Source organism: Euleptes europaea, chromosome 17 (genome assembly GCF_029931775.1).
Source record: "Euleptes europaea isolate rEulEur1 chromosome 17, rEulEur1.hap1, whole genome shotgun sequence".
Classification (NCBI taxonomy): domain Eukaryota; kingdom Metazoa; phylum Chordata; class Lepidosauria; order Squamata; family Sphaerodactylidae; genus Euleptes; species Euleptes europaea.
Window position 1 is genome coordinate 36827809 of NC_079328.1, and position 19851 is coordinate 36847659.

The following is a 19851-nucleotide window of genomic DNA, read 5'->3' on the forward strand; positions in this document are numbered from 1 at the left end:
ATGATTAAAAAAAAAACCCCCCGATAACAACAGAAGGAGCAAGGAGAAGAAAGCAAAAAGAAGGAAACAGAAATGTGTAAAGTGATGGCAGATCTATGGGGCAAACGCTGTAAGTAGGGTTGCCAACTTCCATGAGATGACGCAGAATCGCCATCCGCTTGCAATGTGTGACTACATGCCTTTATCTTAGAACATATGTTCTGAAGAATGCGTGTAGATCGTCGCGGGATTGCTGGAATTGACAAAGCTGGTGCGAAATAGGACTTACTACCGGAAACCTATCTTTATTCTTGGCATCCCTGGACTTTTGACTACTCAACAGGAACTTGGTTCCGTTGTTATTGTATTGATACAGTGATACGCTATTGTTCATGTATCTAACCTTGGATTATACTGGTGTTGGTTACTTTCTGAGTATGCTTTGGAATTATTAGCCATAAGTGCCTTTTTTGTCTTTTGCTAACCTCCAGGTAGCGGCTGGAGATCTCCTGTTATTACAACTGATCTCCAGCCGATAGAGACCAGTTCACCTGGAGAAATTGGCCGCTTTGGCCGTTGGACTCTATGGCATTGAAGTCCCTCCCCTCCCCAAACCCCGCCCTCCTCAGGCTCCTCCCCAAAAACCTTCCACCGATGGCAAAGTGGGACCTGGCAACCCTAGCTGTAAGTGACTTCCTTTGGCTAAAAATTAATAATGCAGAGCCTTTCTGGAATGATTGCTTCAGCCATAGAAACTAAGAAGGCCAGAAGGATTTCCTAGTAGGCGGCATCCGAGATCTCCGGACCTATGGGGCTTCAAACTCTCCAAGAGTGAGTCCGTTGTAAATTGTGTGTTATGTGGAGCACATAACCTGTGAGCCAGACCATCTATAATGTCCTGCAAATGATTCCTGTCATTGTGACAGCTGAGAGGAAAAATGACATGGTTATTTGAACAGATCTCTGCCAGGATGCTGCAGCTATACACATACAAAAATGCATCCATAAAAGCAATTGGGGTAGACAAAATGGGGATGTTTTTAGACAAAAGAACCACCTTTAAAATGCTGAGAGTTGAGACCATGTTTTTTGTTTTTAGTGGAAGCTGAGATTCCCTGAGTTGTAATAAGCTAGGGATTCTAGGGCTTTGTATGGTTGGGAGCAGGCTGTCTCGCACCCGGAACCTTCCCAACCTCCCCACAATGAACACCTTATGCACGGAAAGGAAAGTAGTGCTTTGGTTCAAGCAGCACATTTAATGCCCCACTCTGCCATGAACTCACTGGAGGAAAATGTCCAGTTCCTTTAATAATAGGAGAGCTTGAAAAAGCGGTGACTCACAGAAGCTCAGATCCTGCCAGAAATTTTGTTAGTCTTTAAGGTCTCTTGCTTTTTTCTACTGCTACACAAGAGCCCCATGGCGCAGAGTGGTAAGCTGCAGTAGTGCAGTCCAAGCTCTGCTCACGACCTGAGTTCGATACCAACAGAAGTCGGTTTCAGGTAGGTGACTCAAGGTTGACTCTGCCTTCCATCCTTCCGAGGTCAGTAAAATGAGTACCCAGCTTGCCAGGGGTACAGGGAAGATGACTGGGGAAGGCACTGGCAAAACACTCCGCAAACAAAGTCTGCCTAGTAAACGTCGGGATGTGATGTCACCCCATGGGTCAGGAATGACCGGGTGCTTGCACAGGGGACTTTTACCTTTACCTTTTTTTTTACAGACAGACTAACATGGCTACCCATTGTGATCTGTCTTCAAAGTTGAAGGAAATTGTTCTGGAACATGAAGGCCTGATGTGATCTGTGTGAACCTGCAGTGTCTTTTGTGCATAGGTTCCCCCCCCCTATTTTTTCTATACCCATCACTACAAATAAATGTTTTGTTGGAGTTCCTGAGGGCTGTGGCTTGAAGCTGAACATTATTCTGTGTTAGCGCCATCAAATATCCAGCTCTGAGGATTTTTTGCCACCCTATGCAGGTGTCTGAATGCCCCAGAATGTGACTCTGAACAGCAAATGCATGTGTGCAAAAACAATAAAAATGCACAGATGTGTTGCAGCAGAGTGTGCTATGCGGACAAATCACACACCACTGCGCAATTCTGCATTTTATTGTATTTTTAAAAAGCTCCAACTCCCACAGAATTCAATAGAACTTGTAAGTGTTTAACTTTGGGTGGACTTTATTATCGTTAAATACTGGCAAATGGGGTGGAGGGAAACTCCCAAAAAAAGGAGGGGGAGGGATAGGCTTTTTCCTCTAGACACGAATGTGGATTTCATAGCATTAAACCAAGGACAGAAATAGCGACAGCAACAACCCCATAAAAGTGCACATGGCCATTTCCCTGCCCTTTCTGTTCAGTTGCTATGTAGCGGCCGCATCGCAGCAAAGAACTCTGGCTTTTTTGCTTACTAACATTTCGTCATTCAAGGGGAACACAGTATGTTCAGACTTGACTGCCCAAAGGAAGTCGTTTTTTTGCTGCTAAGAACTGACTTTGGAGCGCTTGCTTAGCTCGACATGCCAGTGTGTCTTTTTTTTTTTAAGTTATTATATTAACGACAGGCTAAGCATACCGCCTTGCTCGGAAGAAAACAAAAGCCTTCTTCATCCTAATGCACAAACACATAGCAAAGCACGCAGGAACCAAGCCCTATTTAAGGAAAGAAAAGGGAGGGGGGGGAGAACATTCTTTGGCACTCGATGTAGGTAATCCTTGCTCTGCTTCTATGGCTGCAGCTTTCTTGCAACAGGTTCCCTGGTTTTCAGTTTTCCTCTTTTCAGCTGCAAGTTTACATGCATTTACTTGGGAGAAAATCACACACATCCCCGGGGCTTATTTATCATTTTCTGATCCCGTCTTGCGTCCAAAGAGCTCAGAAAATCAGGCATCCTTGTGGGATCTTCACAGCAACCCTGCAAGGTAGGCTAGGCAGATGGTGACTGGCCCAAAGTAAACCAGGGGACTTTGTGGCAGAGGGCGGAATTTGAACCAGGGATTCCTGTTTGACACTTTCACCATATGCATAGAACAGGGCTGTTGGTGATTTGAAAACTGCCAAAAGGCTCACGGGATTTCCTAGGAATATGGGAATACTATTCAGCTGATGTTAAGCACTCTTCCTGTTGAATTCAATGAGAGAAAGTTAAGCATGTGCTCAATTTCAGTAGATATCCCTGGGAAAATTCACCAGTAAATCTCCTATTGAACAGAACCTGTGGCCTGTTCCATATTTACCCTCCGTTGGGGTTGCCTGTCTAATCAGAATACCTACATTGTTTAGCAGTCAAGCTAAACCCCTTAAGAGCTTATGTTTTCTACAAATAATAGAGGAATTTACTGTAGGCACAACACACAGGCACCAGAGAAAGTAATGTTTTAGGTCTTAACTTTTCCAGGTCCTTTGGGCAGGTGGGCATCTTCTGTGGGAAGGAAAATGAAGGGGTTCTTTGGAACTTGATAATGGTGATACAAAAATAGAGCGTATTGGTAAAATAATGCAAATCAGAAGGGGTTAAATATTAAGATAATATTTTTTAAAGTATTTTATAATAGGTAGTTTGGTTTAGTGTAACAGAAATATAGAAAATGGTAACTTAGCAAGAAAATCCAATGTATCATATCTTAGAATGTTAGAGATTAAACTCGGGGGGAAAGGCATATTTTTACACCCAGTGAATATATTCCTTGTGTATAATTTAACAGTAGATACACTATTATTGAAGCATTATTGTAACCCCTTATTTTCCCCTTAGCCTTTTTCCTTTATGTTTTTTTCCTTTTTTCTTTTGAGAGTGTGTGTGTATGTATATATATATATATATATATATATATATATATATATATATATATATATTAAAAAATAAAGGACTGTCACTGTCTGCTAACCTTTCTTTCTCTCTCTCTTTTAAAAGCAAAACTTAGATTACCAAGTGCTGCCTGACCCCATCACCAACATAAACACAGATCTGTCACTTATGCAGTCATTCAAGTGCTACCTGTGGTCTTAGGTTGGTAGACCAGTTTATACAATAAACAGCATATTTGTCTAACATACATTTTAGTTTGGTATGTTGCGTATCATGGTCTTGTTGCAATGTGTGATGACATTCCTCTCCAGATAAAAACTTTGTTGTTTTATTTCTAGTTCTGCTCTTTAATTCCCATACAATACACTAATAAAATAAATTAGCAAAGAATTTTAGTGGGAGTTTGTAGATTAACACGTTAATTGTAGTGTCTCTTTTCAGGGGGTAGAGTTCTCTCTTGTCAAATGCATACAGTGTTTTCCTGAACTGGCAGATGTACACTGTATATACCGGGGTGGCGGTGGTAACAAAATACTGGAAGTAATAGTAGGTGTGGGGGCCTGTTCCACAGAGAGCACAAAAGAAATGATACAGTACACTTTGCATTTCTCTGTGCTGTGTTTCTATCTCTTGTATTTTGATTACCTTTTGGGCTCCTAGTTCAAAAAGCTCCTACGTCTGCATTAAAACAGGAGTCCAGTTGCTCTTTAAAGACTAATAAAATTGATCCCTGTGTAAAGGTTTATGAGTCAGTGCTCACTTGCATCCCATCTAGAATCCCCCCCACACACACACACACATTGTAAGTCAATGTGGCATAGCAGTGGCAGCACAACCAGGGAGTCCAAAGATCAAATCCCCTCTGTGCTCACTGGGTAGCCTTGAGCTAGTCGTTCTCTCTCAGTCTAACCTACCTCACAGGGTTGTTGGGGCAATGAATGCTGTGCTGAACTGCTTGGAGAATGGGCGGGATTAAAACATATCCAATAAATACCGGTAATATACACATTTGTAAACAGACCGACTCTGGAAGCCACTTTAAACATCTAACAAAGAGTGGTCTGTGACATTTTTACCATCCCTGACATGGTCCAGTCCATAAAGGTTTATGGCATAGTCTATACAATGGGGTGCCCTGACCTAGATGGCCCATGCTAGCCCAATCTCATCAGATCTTGGAAGCTAAGTAGGATCAGCCTTGGTTAGTACTTCAATGCAAGACTACCAAAGTGCAGGATTGCTATGCAGAGGCAGGCAACGGCAAACCACCTCTATCCGTCTCTTGCCCTGAAAACTCCATGGGGTCCCATAAGTTTGCTGCAGCTTGGCTGCACTTTTCACAGTAATGACTTGCGTCCTTTTATCCCACAGTATCTATTACTCATACCTCCTACTAGAAGAGAAGAAGAAGAGTTGGTTTTTATATGCCGACTTTCTCTGCCACTTAAAGAAGAATCAAACCTGCTTACAATCGCCTTCCCTTCCCCTCCCCACAACAGACACCCTGTGAGGTAGGTGGGGCTGAGAGAGAATGACTTGCCCAAAGTCACCCAGCTGGCTTCGTGTGTAGGAGTGGGGAAATAAATCTAGTTCACCAGATTAGCCTCCGCTGCTCATGTGGAGGAGTGGGGGAATCAAACCCAGTTCTCCAGATCAGACTCCACTGCTCCAAACCACCGTTCTTAACCACTACACCAGGCTGGCTCTCCTAGTTCAGCAGAATGATTCCTTTGCTTGCAAATTTGCCATTGTTGGCTTTATAAACTTCATAGACTCCCATATTGGATGGGAGACCACCAAGGAAGTCCAGGGTCACTATGCAGAGGCAGGTAATGACAAGTCACCTCTGTTTGTCTCTTGCCTTGACAACTTTATGGGGTTGCCCTAAGTCAGCTGCGACTTGACGGCACTTTCTACCATCACCATATATAATGGGATTGGATCCTACCCCATCCTTATAACTTCACTAAGCAAAGTTTATTCATTTATTTATTAAAATATTTATACTTCACCTTTCCTTTGGACTCAAATTTGAAGTCTTCCTTCAACCTAAGGAGACGTCCTCCAACTTAAGTGGCTCTTCTGTTTGAGGAAGAGCCTCTTAGGTTAGAAGAGGTGATGTGAAAGACTTCTGCCTGAGACCCTGGAGAGCTGCTGCCGGTCTGAGTAGACAATACTGACTTAGATGGACCAAGGGTCTGATGCAGTATAAGGCAACCATGTGTTCATGCATGTTCAAGAGGAGTCAACAAAGTTGAAGGAATGCTACTCAGAGGGTGGTTGGATCCAGCTCATAATATATGTTGGATTTTAAAGGGCCTTTACATCGCAGTCCTGTCCACATTTTTTGGTGTGCTGTCAAGTCACATCTGGTGGGCTTTTCAAAGCAACAGACGTTTGAAGGTGGTTTACCATTGCCTGCCTCCACGTCAGGACCCTGGTATTCTTTGGAGGTTACCCATCCAAATACTTACCAGGGCCGACAATGCTTAGCTTCTGAGATTTGAGGAGACCAGGCTAGCCTGGAGCTATCCAGGTCCACATTTACTCAGAAGTAAGTCCTACTGGGTTCAGTAGGGCTTACTCTCCAGAAATTGTTCATAAGGCTACACCGCGGGCTCTTTGCAGAATAATCAAAACCAAAACAACTGCAGCCCTTAGAACATAAGAACATAAGAAAGGCCATGCTGGATCAAACCAAGGCCCATCAAGTCCAGCAGTCTGTTCACACAGTGGCCAACCAGGTGCCTCTAGGAAGCCCACAAACAAGACAACTGCAAGCAGCATTATCCCCCCTGTGTTCCACAGCACCTAATATATTTGGCATGCTCCTCTGATCCTGGAGAGAATAGGTATGCATCATGACTAGTATCCATTTTTACTAGTAGCCATGAATAGCCCCTCACCTCCATGAATATGTCCACTCCCCTCTTCAAGCCTCCCAAGTTGGCAGCCATCACCACATCCTAGGGCAGGGAGTTGCACAAACGCCTTCCGGCATTCATCTCTGCAGAGAAACAAAAAAATTTCACTTCTGAAAAAAAATCCGGATCAGTTTTGGATGATTTAAAGTGAGTCGCTTACGGACAGCCACTGCTCTCGGCTCTCAGGCTGCTTCATCTTGGATTTCGCTGCCAGTTTCCAAAGTCATTCTGGAGTAAACGTTCAGAAGGCAGATGAAAGAGTCTGTCTGTCCCTTTGCACCCCGGTTGAGATGCTTTGGGGGCGGGGAGAGAGACAGAGAGAGAAGGGAGAGAGAAAAGTTCACACACATCCCCAACTCTCTGCCAAGTGAAGGGCAAGGTAAGGGCAGCAAAAGCTTCGCTTTCTTTAATTAGCTGGTGCAGGGGAGAGAGAGGGGGGGAATCATAAATTTCAGCCTGCCTTGGCAGAAGCTTCAGGAAATGAACCAAGCCTGTGCAGAAGGCTTGCTCCAAAGAAGGGTGGGGTGTGTGGGCACAAAGATTGCTCCAAAGAGGGGTGGGTGGGGGCACAAGGCTTGCTCCAAAGAGGGGGATAGGGGCACAAGGCTTGCTCCGAAGAGTAGGGTGGGGGCACAAGGCTTGCTCCAAAGAGGGGTGAGGGGTGGGGACAAAGGGGTTGCTCCAAAGAGGGGTGGGTGGGGGTACAAGGCTTGCTCCAAAGAGGGGTGGGTGGGGGTACAAGGCTTGCTCCAAAGAGGGGTGGGTGGGGGTACAAGGCTTGCTCCAAAGAGGGGTGAGGGGTGGGGACAAAAGGATTGCTCCAAAGAGGGGTGGGTGGGGGCACAAGGCTTGCTCCAAAGAGGGGTGGGTGGGGGTACAAGGCTTGCTCCAAAGAGGGGTGGGTGGGGGTACAAGGCTTGCTCCAAAGAGGGGTGAGGGGTGGGGACAAAAGGATTGCTCCAAAGAGGGGTGGGTGGGGGCACAAGGATTGCTCCAAAGAGGGGTGGGTGGGGGTACAAGGCTTGCTCCAAAGAGGGGGGTGGGGGCACAAGGCTTGCTCCAAAGAGGGGGGTGGGGGCACAAGGTTTGCTCCGAAGAGTGGGGTGGGGGCACAAGGCTTGCTCCAAGGAGGGGTGAGGGGTGGGGACAAAAGGATTGCTCCAAAGAGGGGTGGGGGTGTCAAGCAGGCTCGAGGCAGTGCAGAAAAGGAGGGGATTCTATTGACTCATTAGCTCATGCCCTTTTGGAATGGCGCTTTTACGAGGAACTTCGATCGCACTATATTTCCCCCCTTTTAATATACAAAGCCAATGCCTCTGTGACTGACATAATGCCTTTTTTACTAAGCGATAGGGACCCCAAGGCTACATTGTCAGTGGCAAGATTTGTTTCAGTCCTTATATCCCTCCAACACTAGATATATGCTGCTCAAGATCAATTGATCAAGGAGCTTCAAAGGGATAAAAGGAAAGGAAAGGAAACTAATGAGGTTGCACTGACAAACTAACATCAGATGTTAAGTAAATGTATCAATGTTGTATTGGAATGTCAAATGTCTATAAAACCTCTTGCATTGCCCGCAAGATTTGTTTCAGTCCTTATATCCCTCCTCCAACACTAGATATATGCTGCTCAAGATCAATTGATCAAGGAGCTTCTAAGGCAGGGGTGGGGAACGTCAGGCCTGGGGGCCGTTTAAGGCCCGCGAAATCATTTGGCCTGACCCTTTGTGGGTCCTGGCAGATCTCTAGCTCAGAAGGATCTAAGACTGGTGATCCGCCCCTCCCGTGGACAGCCACCAGGAGGGCGAGGGCGCCACCGGTTCTATGCCTGCCTGCTTGCCCGTGCGGGGGGGGGGGTGCGGGGTGTCATCTGGGGCAGCTGCCTGCTTGGGTCTTGGTCGGCTAATTTTTAAGTTGATAGGTTCTTTTAGGTGATCCGGGCCGTGGGACCGTGGTCTTGGTCTTTTCTTTCCTGACGTTTCGCCAGCAGCTGTGGCCGGCATCTTCAGAGGAGTCACACGGAAGGACGGTGTCTCTCAGTGCCAAGTGTGTAGGAAGAGTGCTAAGTTCATACTTCTGTATGGCCTGCGAATGGTGTTATAAATATCCAGACGGCCCTTGGCGGAAAAAAAAGGTTCCTCACCCCTGTTCTAAGGGATAAAAGGGAAGGAAAGGAAGGAAAAGGAGGAGGGGGGTCTCCCCGCGCCCCCTTTCAGCTCCCACTGAGCCAGATCCGCCTGCTCCCCCCCCCCCTTCCCCATCTAGCAACCTCCTAGCAAAGTCCCGGGGGTTGCGCTTGGCCCCGCGCCGCACGCGCCTCCCATTGAGCGCTCTCCAGCCTGGCTGGGGCTGATCGCGGAGGGGAGCGGAGCGGAGCGGGCTGCAGCCGGGGGGGCCGGACTCCATTGCAGCGGCCGGGGCAGGGCAGGGCAGGGCAGAGATGGCCGGGGAGAACCAGCAGCGGAGCCTCCGCAAGAGCATCGCGGCTCAGCAGCCGGCCCAAGCGGCCCCGCCGCCGCCCCAGGCGCCGCTGGCCAGCGCCGGACACGGATCCCGCAGCAGCGTCGCCGAGCGGGTGGCGCTCAAGAAGGAGATCGGGCTCATCAGCGCCTGTGCCATCATCATAGGTGAGGGGAGAGCCCCCCTCCCCGGGGGGGTGCAAGGCTGCCGGCAACTGGGGGTGGGGAGGGAGCCCAGTCCAAGTGGGGAGGCAGCGTGGTGTAGTGGTTAAGAGCGGTGGTTTGTGGAAATGCAAGAAACAGGATCTTTTCATCCGATGTGGTGGACTTGTGAAACAGCTGAAATTTCCCCCCCTTCCTTTTATCCCTTAGAAGCTTCTTGATCAATTGATCTTGAGCAGCATATATCTAGTGTTGGAGGGATATAAGGACTGAAACAAATCTTCCTGGCAATGCAAGAGGTTTTATAGACATTTGACATTCCAATACAACATTGATACATTTACTTAACATCTGATGTTAGCTTGTCAGTGCAACGTCATTAGTTTCCTTTCCTTTCCTTTTATCCCTTTGAAGCTCCTTGATCAATTGATCTTGAGCAGCATGTATCTAGTGTTGGAGGGATATAAGGACTGAAACAAATCTTGCCACTGACCATGTAGCCTTGGGGTCCCTGTCGCTTAGTAAGAAAGGCATTATGTCAGTCACAGAGGCATTGGATTTGTATATTAAAAGGAGGGAAATGTAGCGCGATCGAAGTTCCTCGTAAAAGCGGCATCCCAAAAGGGCATGGGCTAATGAGTCAATAGAGCCAGAGAAGCAAGGGCAGATCCTGTCTGAGTATGGTATATTCAGAATTCTGCCCTGCATTACCAGGTGATATATAATGAAATAAGGTTGATTCTACAACAGAATATTCCTAAAACACCTGAAATGATGCTATTAAGTATGATACCGGGTACTCTCTTCACTCATAGAACTTTTTTGATCTATGCCACCACGGCTGCTCGGTTGATATAGGCAACTAAATGGAAGACAGTTGAGATACCAGATAAAAAAAGACTGCGTAAAAAAGATGCTGGAATTGACCGAGATGGCGAAACGTACAGCTTTGATAAATCAGAATGACAATGGACAATTTTGGGGGGAATGGGAGGCTTGGAGAATGTACTGTGAAAATTATTTTTAATCGGGAACATTTAAAGGATATTCATTGATTTAATCCCTTATTCATACTTTGTATTAATTTTTATATTAGGCATTGATTTCATAATGTTGGACATGACTAGAACAGATTAATTAAAATACTATTGGGATTAGTTCTGTTAGCAAAAGATTATACAATTTAATTTTAGACGGAAGAGGGAGAGGGGGAAGTCATTTGATTGTTAAATTAGAAATACTATTTGTTTTTCTCTTTATTATTATTATATTGTTTTTATAGATATATTAAATGGAAAAAAAATAAAAAATATTTTTTTAAAAAAAGAGCGGTGGTTTGGAGTCAGCAAAGTTGAAGGAGTGCTACTTGAAGAGGAGGAAAGTTGGAGGAATGCTACTTAGGCCACTTATGCCTGGGAGGTTTTGCCTGTGATGGGCCACTCTCTAGATGCCCATTTTCCCCATCTGAATTCTCAGAACTCTGCCTGGGGGCTGATTGTTGAGTTTGGAGACTTTGGATGGGGAAAATGTGTATCAAGAAAGTGGCAAAACCTCCCAGGCATAAATGGCCTTAGAGGGTGGTTGGATCCAGCTTATAATATAGGTGGGTCTTTAAAGGGCTCTTACATCGCAATTCTGATCTGGAGAAAACAGGTTTGATTCCCCACTCCTCCACATGAGCAGCAGAGGCTAATCTGGTGAACCGCGTTGGTTTCCCCACTTCTCCAAATGAAGCCAGCTGGGTGACCGTGGGCTAGTCACAGTTCTTTCTGAACTCTCTCAGCCCCACCTGCCTCACAGGGTGTCTGTTGTGTGGAGGGGAAGGGAAGGTGATTGTAAGCCAGTTTGATTCTCCCTTAAGCGGTAGAGAAAGTCAGCATATAAAAACCAACTTCTTCTTCTTCTTATACAAGCCCCCAGCATTGAATGAACTCCTGGCAAGAAGTTTTCCAGGGCAAGCGCCGGGAAATTGGCCCAGTTCAGTTTGCGCTCTAAGCAGGGGTTTTCTGGCCCTCTCAGGCAGCAACCGGCTGATCCCACAGTGATGGGGATTCTTCACCTGCAGGAGTTGGTGAAGTCCCTACAGGCATGCAACCAGACTGTATTCTTTGCTGTAGATCTTGCTTTCCTGTTGTTGAGTCCTGGGGGCTTGATCCCCTGGAAAGAAAAGGGGGGAGGGGAGGGCAAACTGATGATCAGACCAGCTCCATCAGACAGGTCACCTGGACCACCCTGGACTTTGCTCAGCATGTTGAATATGTTTCACATGAACACATGAAGCTGCCTTACACTGAACCAGATCCTTGGTCCATCAAAGTCAGCATTGTCTACTTAGACCAGCAGCAGCTCTCCAGGGTCTCAGGCAGAAGTCTTTCACATCACCTACTTGCCTAGTCCCTTTAACTGGAGATGCCGGGGATTGAACCTGGGACCTTCTGCATGCCAAGCAGATGCTCTGCCACTGAGCCACGGCCCTTCCCCATAACAGCAGCAGGATCTCAGGCAGAGGTCTTTCACATCACCTACTTGCCTAGTCCCTTTAACTGGAGATGCTGGGGATTGAACCTGGGACCTTCTGCATGCCAAGCAGATGCTCTGCCACTGAACCCCTACCCCTCCCATGTGCATGTGTGTTTTGTTGCTGTCAAGTCGCAACTGACTTATGGCGACCCCATAGGGTTTTCAAGGCAAGACACGTTCGGAGGTGGTTTGCCATTGCCTGCCTCCGCATCTTGACCCTGGTGTTCTTTGGAGACTGCCCATCCAAATACTAACCAGAACCGACCCTACTTAGCTTCTGAGATCTGACAAGATCAGGTTAGCCTGGGGCTATCCAGTTCAGGGCATGTGTTATACACTCACAAAGATGGGTTTGCTACAAAGTGCAGACGCAACCAGGGTGATTCTGTCAATGCCATCTCTCTGACAAGCAAGCTTCGTGAACAAACATCTGTTTGTTGCATTTTTTAGGTGTATGCCTAAAAAAGTAAACAGCGGCAAAGGGACAAATGGATGGGGAAAAGTAGGCATTTTGTTTCGTAAGGATTCACCGAACAAGGGAAGTCTTTCATTTATTTCTTCTGGTGTCCTGCAGGCCACATGTATCTCTCATGTTCATATGCTCTCATCCCCTGCACAACAGAGATGGACAACAGTGACTTCTCAGTCTGCTTAGAGCATCTTCACAGGTGCAAAATTAATGGGATAATTTCTACCTTGATGCTCTCTTTGTGTCAACTGTGAGTGTATGTGCTCTTGAAGCCCATTATCAGTCCTCCATAATTACTGAAGAGTTCTGTTTTCCAGCTTGAGCAAGTGGGGGGGGGCATTATGTCCTGCATTAGCTGAGGAGGGAAATTCATGGCCTGTACTGTAGGAAAGGTAATGAAAGTTGGGAGCAGAAACAGTGATGTCCAAGATCTTTGGAGGAAAACTTGTTTGGATAAATGATTAAGGACTGTGGTCTATTTATTCTCCTGTGTTAAGCTTATTGCAAGTAGGTAAGGTAAGGTAAAGGTCCCCTGTGCAAGCACCAGGTCATTCCTGACCCATGGGGTGACATCACATCTCGACATTTACTAGGCAGACTTTGTTTGCGGGGTGGTTTGCTAGTGCCTTCCCCAGTCATCTTCCCTTTACCCCCAGCAAGTTGGGTACTCATTTTACCTACCTCGGAAGGATGGAAGGCTGAGTCAACCTTGAGCCGGCTACCTGAAACCAACTTCAGTTGGGATTGAACTCAGGTCATGAGCAGAGCTTGGACTGCAAGTAGGATTACTGCAAGTAGGATCCCATTCACGCAGTTTCTATACTGCTTAAGGTGTCATGTGAATATTTATGCTATGCTTCAGTTCTTTCTGGTGGTTCCAGACTTCTAAAATTGTAATGCATTGGTTACCGAATGTCCCATGTTGTTGATTGTATTGACTCACCGTGTGTAATCTGCCTTGAGTTCCTGTAAGAAAGGCAGACTTTAAATAATATAAGTTTTTTTAAAAAAAATACTCCTTCCACAATTTGCTTTTATTCATTTTTCTGCTTTTGAAATGGATTGAGCAGAAGCCTTGTAGCAGAAGTAACAGGGGGATGCATGACGTCTCTGTGAGAGAGTATGCATAGGATCAGGCTATGTGTGATATCTGTGGAAGGGTTTTTTAGTGATGGGTGGGATGAGTAAACACACCTTGCTCAGAATTGTGCCCCCACCCCTTTTTAGAATAAAAACATTCCAATCTCCAATGTAAAGTGCAGTTTGCCTCAAAGCTAGCGCCCCCCTCTTCTCTTTAAAAACAGCTATATGAGAGCCAGTGTGGTGTAGTGGTTAAGGTGTGAGAGTAGGATCTGAGAAACCCAGGTTTGAATCCCCACTCTACCATGGAAACTTGCTGGGTGACCTTGGGCCAATCACACACTCCCAGCCCTGACCCTGGCTAGTATTTGGATGGGAGACCTCCAAGGAATACCAGGGTCATGATGTGGAGTCAGGCAATGGCAAACCACCTTAGTAAAAATGGATACTAGTCATGATGCATACCTATTCTCTCCAGGATCAGAGGAGCATGCCTATTATATTAGGTGCCGTGGAACGCAGGCAGGATAATGCTGCTTGCAGTTGTCTTGTTTGTGGGCTTCCTAGAGGCACTTGGTTGGCCACTGTGTGGACAGACTGCTGGACTTGATGGGCCTTGGTCTGATCCAGCAGGGCCTTTCTTATGTTCTTATGTTCACCTCAAAAGTCTCTTGCCTTGAAAACCTTATGGGGTCGCCATAAGTCAGCTGTGACTTGATGGCAAAAAATGTATGTATGTATATGAGAAGAGACATACGTATGTGTGTATTTGAGAAAAATGTATGTATGTATATGAGAAAATGTATATATATGAGGAGACCCTGCCCTGGATGGCTAGGCTAGCCCAATCTCATCAGATCTCAGAAGCCAAATAGGGTTAGCCCTGGTTACTATTTGGATGGGAGACCACCAAGGAAGTCTAGAGTCATGAAGGCAGGCAATGGCAAACCGCCTCTGAATATCTCTTGCCTTGAAAACCCAACTGGGTCACCATAAGTCAGCTGTGATTTGATGGCAAATAGAGAGAGAGAGAGAGAGAGAGAGAGCATTTCTGGCATACAGCAGGTGTAAATACCTAAATCCTTCTTAATGAAGCTTTTCTGCTCGCTCTATAATGTACAATCCTGAAATGTTGGCACTCAGATTTAACTATTTCCATACCCTTTTAAAATGCAAAAGAAAAAAAAAATATGGCCCACAAGTAGATGTTAAAAGGAAGGCCCCAAAGGCTGAACTGGATTATGGGGGATGATGCCACAACATAATATCCTGATATAAAAATGCAAGGACGAAAGATTCCTGTTCTAAATCCGGGGGTGGGAGGAGAGAAAATGGAGCTTTTCTAACATCTCCCAAGCTGAACATGGCTTGCTAATGGCAACATATATCTCTGGCAATTTACCTCTGCTACACAACTTTGGTTGCTCTGTAGGGAGAACCTTAGTTGGCCTTAGAGTTCAAACCTCCTACAGTTGTACTCAAAAAAAGCCTGTATTGGTCATGCCAGGAGAAGAAATTCCAATACAAAAGATTGTATATGAGCTGTAACCAGATCCTTTGGAGATTTTTTTGTACTACACATGTTGTTTTTTTAATGGACTGACACCTGTCATGTGAAACCGACTTCAAGTGTCAAGGAACAACGCTGCTTGGTGGATTAATGTTTTAGTTTTCCTTCTGTTGGATTGACAAGTTGGAAGCAAGTCGTGCCACCTTGAGTAAAAGACTTCAGTCAAACCTACTGCACAAATGTATAAAGCCATGCCAAAGAGCCAAGAGGTGGTAGAATCCTGAGCGTTTCGGTGCAGTTATTTTTTAAAGGTTCTAGACCTGTTGGTTGCATGATATGTGACAGTGACAGCCCACCTTGAAGATGGCTTTGTGCTTTTACACACACTGAATAATGCACTTTCAGTCAACTTTCAATGCACTTTAGCCACCGTTTGCGAGGGGATTTTACCGTTTCACACAGGAAGATCCAGTTGCAAAGTGCATTGAAAGTGGATTGAAAATACATTATTCGGCGTCTGTGAAAAGATAGTAGCTACAGACCTTGCCTTTGGAATGCCCTCCGCCTTGAGGCTTCTCTGGTGCCTATGTGGAGAGCCAGCGTGGTGTAGTGGTTAAGAGCAGTGGTTTGGAGCGGTGGAGTCTGATCTGGAGAACTGGGTTTGATTCCCTACTCCTCCACATGAGAGGCGGAGGCTAATCGGGTGAACTGGATTGGTTTCCCCACTCCTACACCTGAAGCCAGCTGGGTGACCTTGGGCTAGTCACACTCTCTCAGCCCCACCTACCTCACAGGGTGTCTGTTGTGGGTAGGGGAAGGGAAGGTGATTGTAAGCTGGTTGATTCTTCCTTAAGTGGTAGAGACAGTCACATATAAAAACCAACTCTCCTCCTCCTCCTCTTCCTCTTCCTCCTTACTTTCCTGTAAGTTCTGCACCATAACATTTCTTTTTATTCAGACTTTTAACTCGTGGTGGTGATCTTTTTTTCCAGCTGTTTTATCAATATTGTTTTAGACAATATTGTGTTAGCTTTATGCCAGTCCTGTTTTAGGGGCCTGTTTTTATTGACTTGTTTCATTGGCTCATTTTATTGGTTTCATCAACCGGTTTTGTTGTTTTTAGTGGTGAGCTACCTCCGGCAGGCTCTGGAGAGGTGGCAAACACACATTCTCTAAATAAATAAATAAAGAGGAGGGGGTGGGAAGACCAGAGGCAAAGCCCGCCAGTTGCTGTGGGAGCCAAATATGGAAAAGGCTATGTATCATTTTGAGGGTCGACTGAAATCAGCCTCAAGGCTCATTCCAGAAAGAACTGCATCAAAGGTTAGGGAAACACTGCTATAACCCATCAAATTATTGCTGATGAGATTTGCTTTAAGAAACCAAATTTGATTTAAGAAAGATTTGTGGAGATTTGCTTTAAGAAAGGAGATTTGCCTCTCCTTTCAATTAGGTGTAGGGTTGCCAACCTCGAGGTATTAGCGGTAGATCTCCTGCTATTAGAACCGATCTCCAGCCGATAGAGATCAGTTCACCTGGAGAAAATGGCTGCTTTGGCAATTGGACTCTATGGCATTGAAGTCCCTCCCCTCCCCAGACCCCGCCTTCTTCAGGCTCCGCCCCAAAAACCTCCCGCCGGTGGTGAAGAGGGACTTGGCAACCCTAATTAGGTGATCTCCAGGGCAGCTTGTGTAAAAGATTAAAAATCAGTATGATAAAGAATATAAAAACTATTAAATTCAGCTAAAATACACAACAGAGCAGACGAAGGGGAACTACTGAAAGGTATCCACAATTAAAACTGAAGCAAGTAAGATCCATTTTCACTTCACATCTAATAGATTTGGCTCTGGGGGGTGAAAATATTTGGGCAGGGCGTTCCACAGGCAGGGGATTGCAAAGAGAAGGGTCTTGACCTGGTCACTGGTGGTGGTGAAAGTGCAGTTAAGTCATAGACAATTTATGGTGACCACATAAGGTTTTCAAGACAAGAGACAGACAGAGGTGTTTTTGCTATTGCCTGCCTTTCCGTAGCAACCCTGGACTTCCCTGGCGGTCTCCCACCCAAGCACCAACCAGGGTCCAACTATGTTTAGCTTCCAAGATCTGATGAGATCAGGCTAGCCTAACTACCTCCGTCAAATTGAAGCCAATGATGTCTGCAAACATGCAGGCTCACACAGGAGAAGATAGCCCTCCCAATTCTCTGGTCCCAGGCTGTTTATGCAGAGAAAGTATAGTATAGCGGTTAGTGTCATTGGGAGAGGCAGGTTCAAATCCCCACGGTGCCATGGAAGCTCACTGGGTGACCTTTGGCTGTTCACTGTCTCTCTCAGCCTCGCCTACCTCACAGGGTTGTTGTGAGAGCAAAATAGAAGTGGAGGGGACTACATGTGCCACATTGAGCTCCTCAGGAGAAGGGAAGAGGAAAATGTAGGGTTGCCGAGTCCCTCTTTGCCACTGGTGGGAGGTTTTGGGGGTGGAGCCTGAGGTCGGGGTGTGGGGAGGGACTTCTATGCCATAGAGTCCAATTGCCAAGCGGCCATTTTCTCCAGGCGATCTGATCTCTATCGGCTGGAGATCAGTTGTAATAGCAGGAGATCTCCAGCTACCACATGGAGGTTGGCAACTAGGGTTTCCAGGTCCCTCTTCTCCACCGGCAGGAGGATTTTGGCGTGGAGCCTGAGGAGGGTGTGGTTTGGGGTGGGGAGGGACTCCAATGCCATAGAGTCCAATTGCTAAAGCGGCCATTTTCTGCAGGTGAACTGATCTCTATCGGCTGGAGATCAGCTGTAATAGCAGGAGATCTCCAGCTAGTACCTGGAGGTTGGCAATCCCATTGGCAACCCTAGGGAACTGCAATAGCTAGACTGGGTCAGAGCCAGTGAGAATATATATATATATATATATATATATATATATATATATATATATATATATATATATATATATATATATATATATATATATATATATATATATATAAGGTAGCTATATATATAGCTATGCCCATCTGTATAAGGATCGTTAAAGTGAAGGTTTTTCCTTTTCTCTCCTTGCATATTAACTCCACCTACCAATAAGCTGAAATTAAGCTTGTCAAGGTAACAAGGAAGTCCATGCAAATCCTCTCTGATCTGGATGTTCACCTCCAGGGTCCCAAATGAGTTACACAGAAGAACAACGAGTTCTAATTAGAGTTTCCTGGCAGGGGCAAAGGGGAGAGGGGGAGAACAAACCAACATACATCACTGTTTTCCCTAATTGAGTCCCCGAGTACACAGAAAACAATTTTGCTCGCATGTCCCTTGTGCTTTCCTGCCACAGCTGATCTTCATCCAGTGTCAAAGCCCCACATCCTCGGTACAAAAGCAGCAAGCCAAAAACATAGGAGCTGGGGGGCGGGAGAGAGAGAGAAAGAAGCGGCAGTCGGGTGTGGTAGTTTGGGGACACATGTTGACATGCCCAGGTCATTCTCTTTTCACTAAGCAGGCAATGAATGGGGGGGGGGGCAGCATTCTGTCTTGGGGTGCTACTTTATCCATTTAACAGTGTGTTAGATCAGGATTTAAGCAGCTGTGTTAGCCTCATTGCAGGCAATCGGATGTAGGGAGATGTTGTGCAATTTAATACATATATAGTCGAAGGCTTTCACGGTCAGAGTTCATTGGTTCCCGTAGGTTATCCGGGCTGTGTAACCGTGGTCTTGGTATTTTCTTTCCTGACGTTTCGCCAGCCGGCCACAGCTGCTGGCGAAACGTCAGGAAAGAAAATACCAAGACCACGGTTACACAGCCCGGATAACCTACAAGAACCAATTAATACATATACTTTATGCCATTCTTAATAATGTCAGTAGGCATCAAAGGACAAAATAGGACACAACCTCTCTGCCTGTTTATAATTTATTAAGATAATGTAAAAAGACAAGGCTCAGTTTGATACCTCATCTGATGCCAAGAATCCAGGCATGGGTGGAAAGTACCAGTGTCAAGGTTGCAGCTGACTTAAGGCGACCCCCGTAGGGCAGGGGTGTCAAACATAAGGCCCGAGGGCCAGATCTGGCCCCTTGAGAGCTCTTCTCCAGCAAGTCAGCCAAGGCCCCCACTCTCAATCTAGGCTGGCGAGGCATGGCCAGGCCCGACCAAGTGACATTTATTTCACTCTTGTAACAATTGAGTTCAACACCCCTGCTGTAGGGCTTTCAAGGCAAGAGATGAACACAGGTGGTTTGCCATAGTCTGCCTCTGTATAGCAACCCTGGACTTCTTAGCATCTCCCATGCAAATGCTAACCAGGGCCGACCCACCTTAGCTTCTGGTATCTGATGAGATCAAGCTAACCTGGGCCATCCAGTTCAGAGTAGAATCCAGGTACCTTTCCTTATTTTTGTTGTGAATTATTAGTGAGAACCGTGAGCCACAAGGTCTCCAACCTGAACTCACCAGTGACTTCAGGAAAACCTCTCTCTGTCAGCCCGTCTCCCATCTGCAATATGAAGTTAAGAATGCTGACCTACCTTGCAGAGTTGTTGTAAAGAATACATTGGATACAGTGCTTCCCTTCCTCTTGAAGAATCCTCCTTCCTTATTGCAGGTTGTTTTTGTTTGCCCTTTAGCAGAATTATCAAGAGCAGAGATTATATCCATGTGGAACTCAGATCTCAGAATCTATTGTGTAGGGTTTTCAGACATCCAGAGATGGTTTGCTAGTGCCTGTCTCTATCTGCATGGTGACCTTGTACTTCTTTTGTGGTCTCCCATCCAAATAGTAACCAAGGCCAACCATGCTTAGCTTTTGAGATCTGACACGATAGGTGTAGTCCGGGACATCCAGGACAAGGCCAATCTATTGTATGTTTAAGAGCATCGTACTCTAATCTGGAGAACCAGGTTTGATTCCCCAGTCCTCCACATGAGCAAAGAACTCTAA

At 46.0% G+C, this 19851-nt stretch overlaps 1 protein-coding gene across 1 annotated transcript in view; it reads left to right on the top strand.

Moving 5' to 3' along the window:
- The first annotated feature begins 9159 nt into the window (after positions 1-9159).
- SLC7A10 (solute carrier family 7 member 10) overlaps positions 9160-19851 on the top strand; it is a 50313-nt gene continuing 39621 nt past the window's right edge. Inside the window, exon 1 of the mRNA XM_056862465.1 lies at positions 9160-9346. Coding sequence (XP_056718443.1) covers positions 9160-9346 — 187 coding nt within the window. The remainder of the gene's footprint in view (positions 9347-19851) is intronic.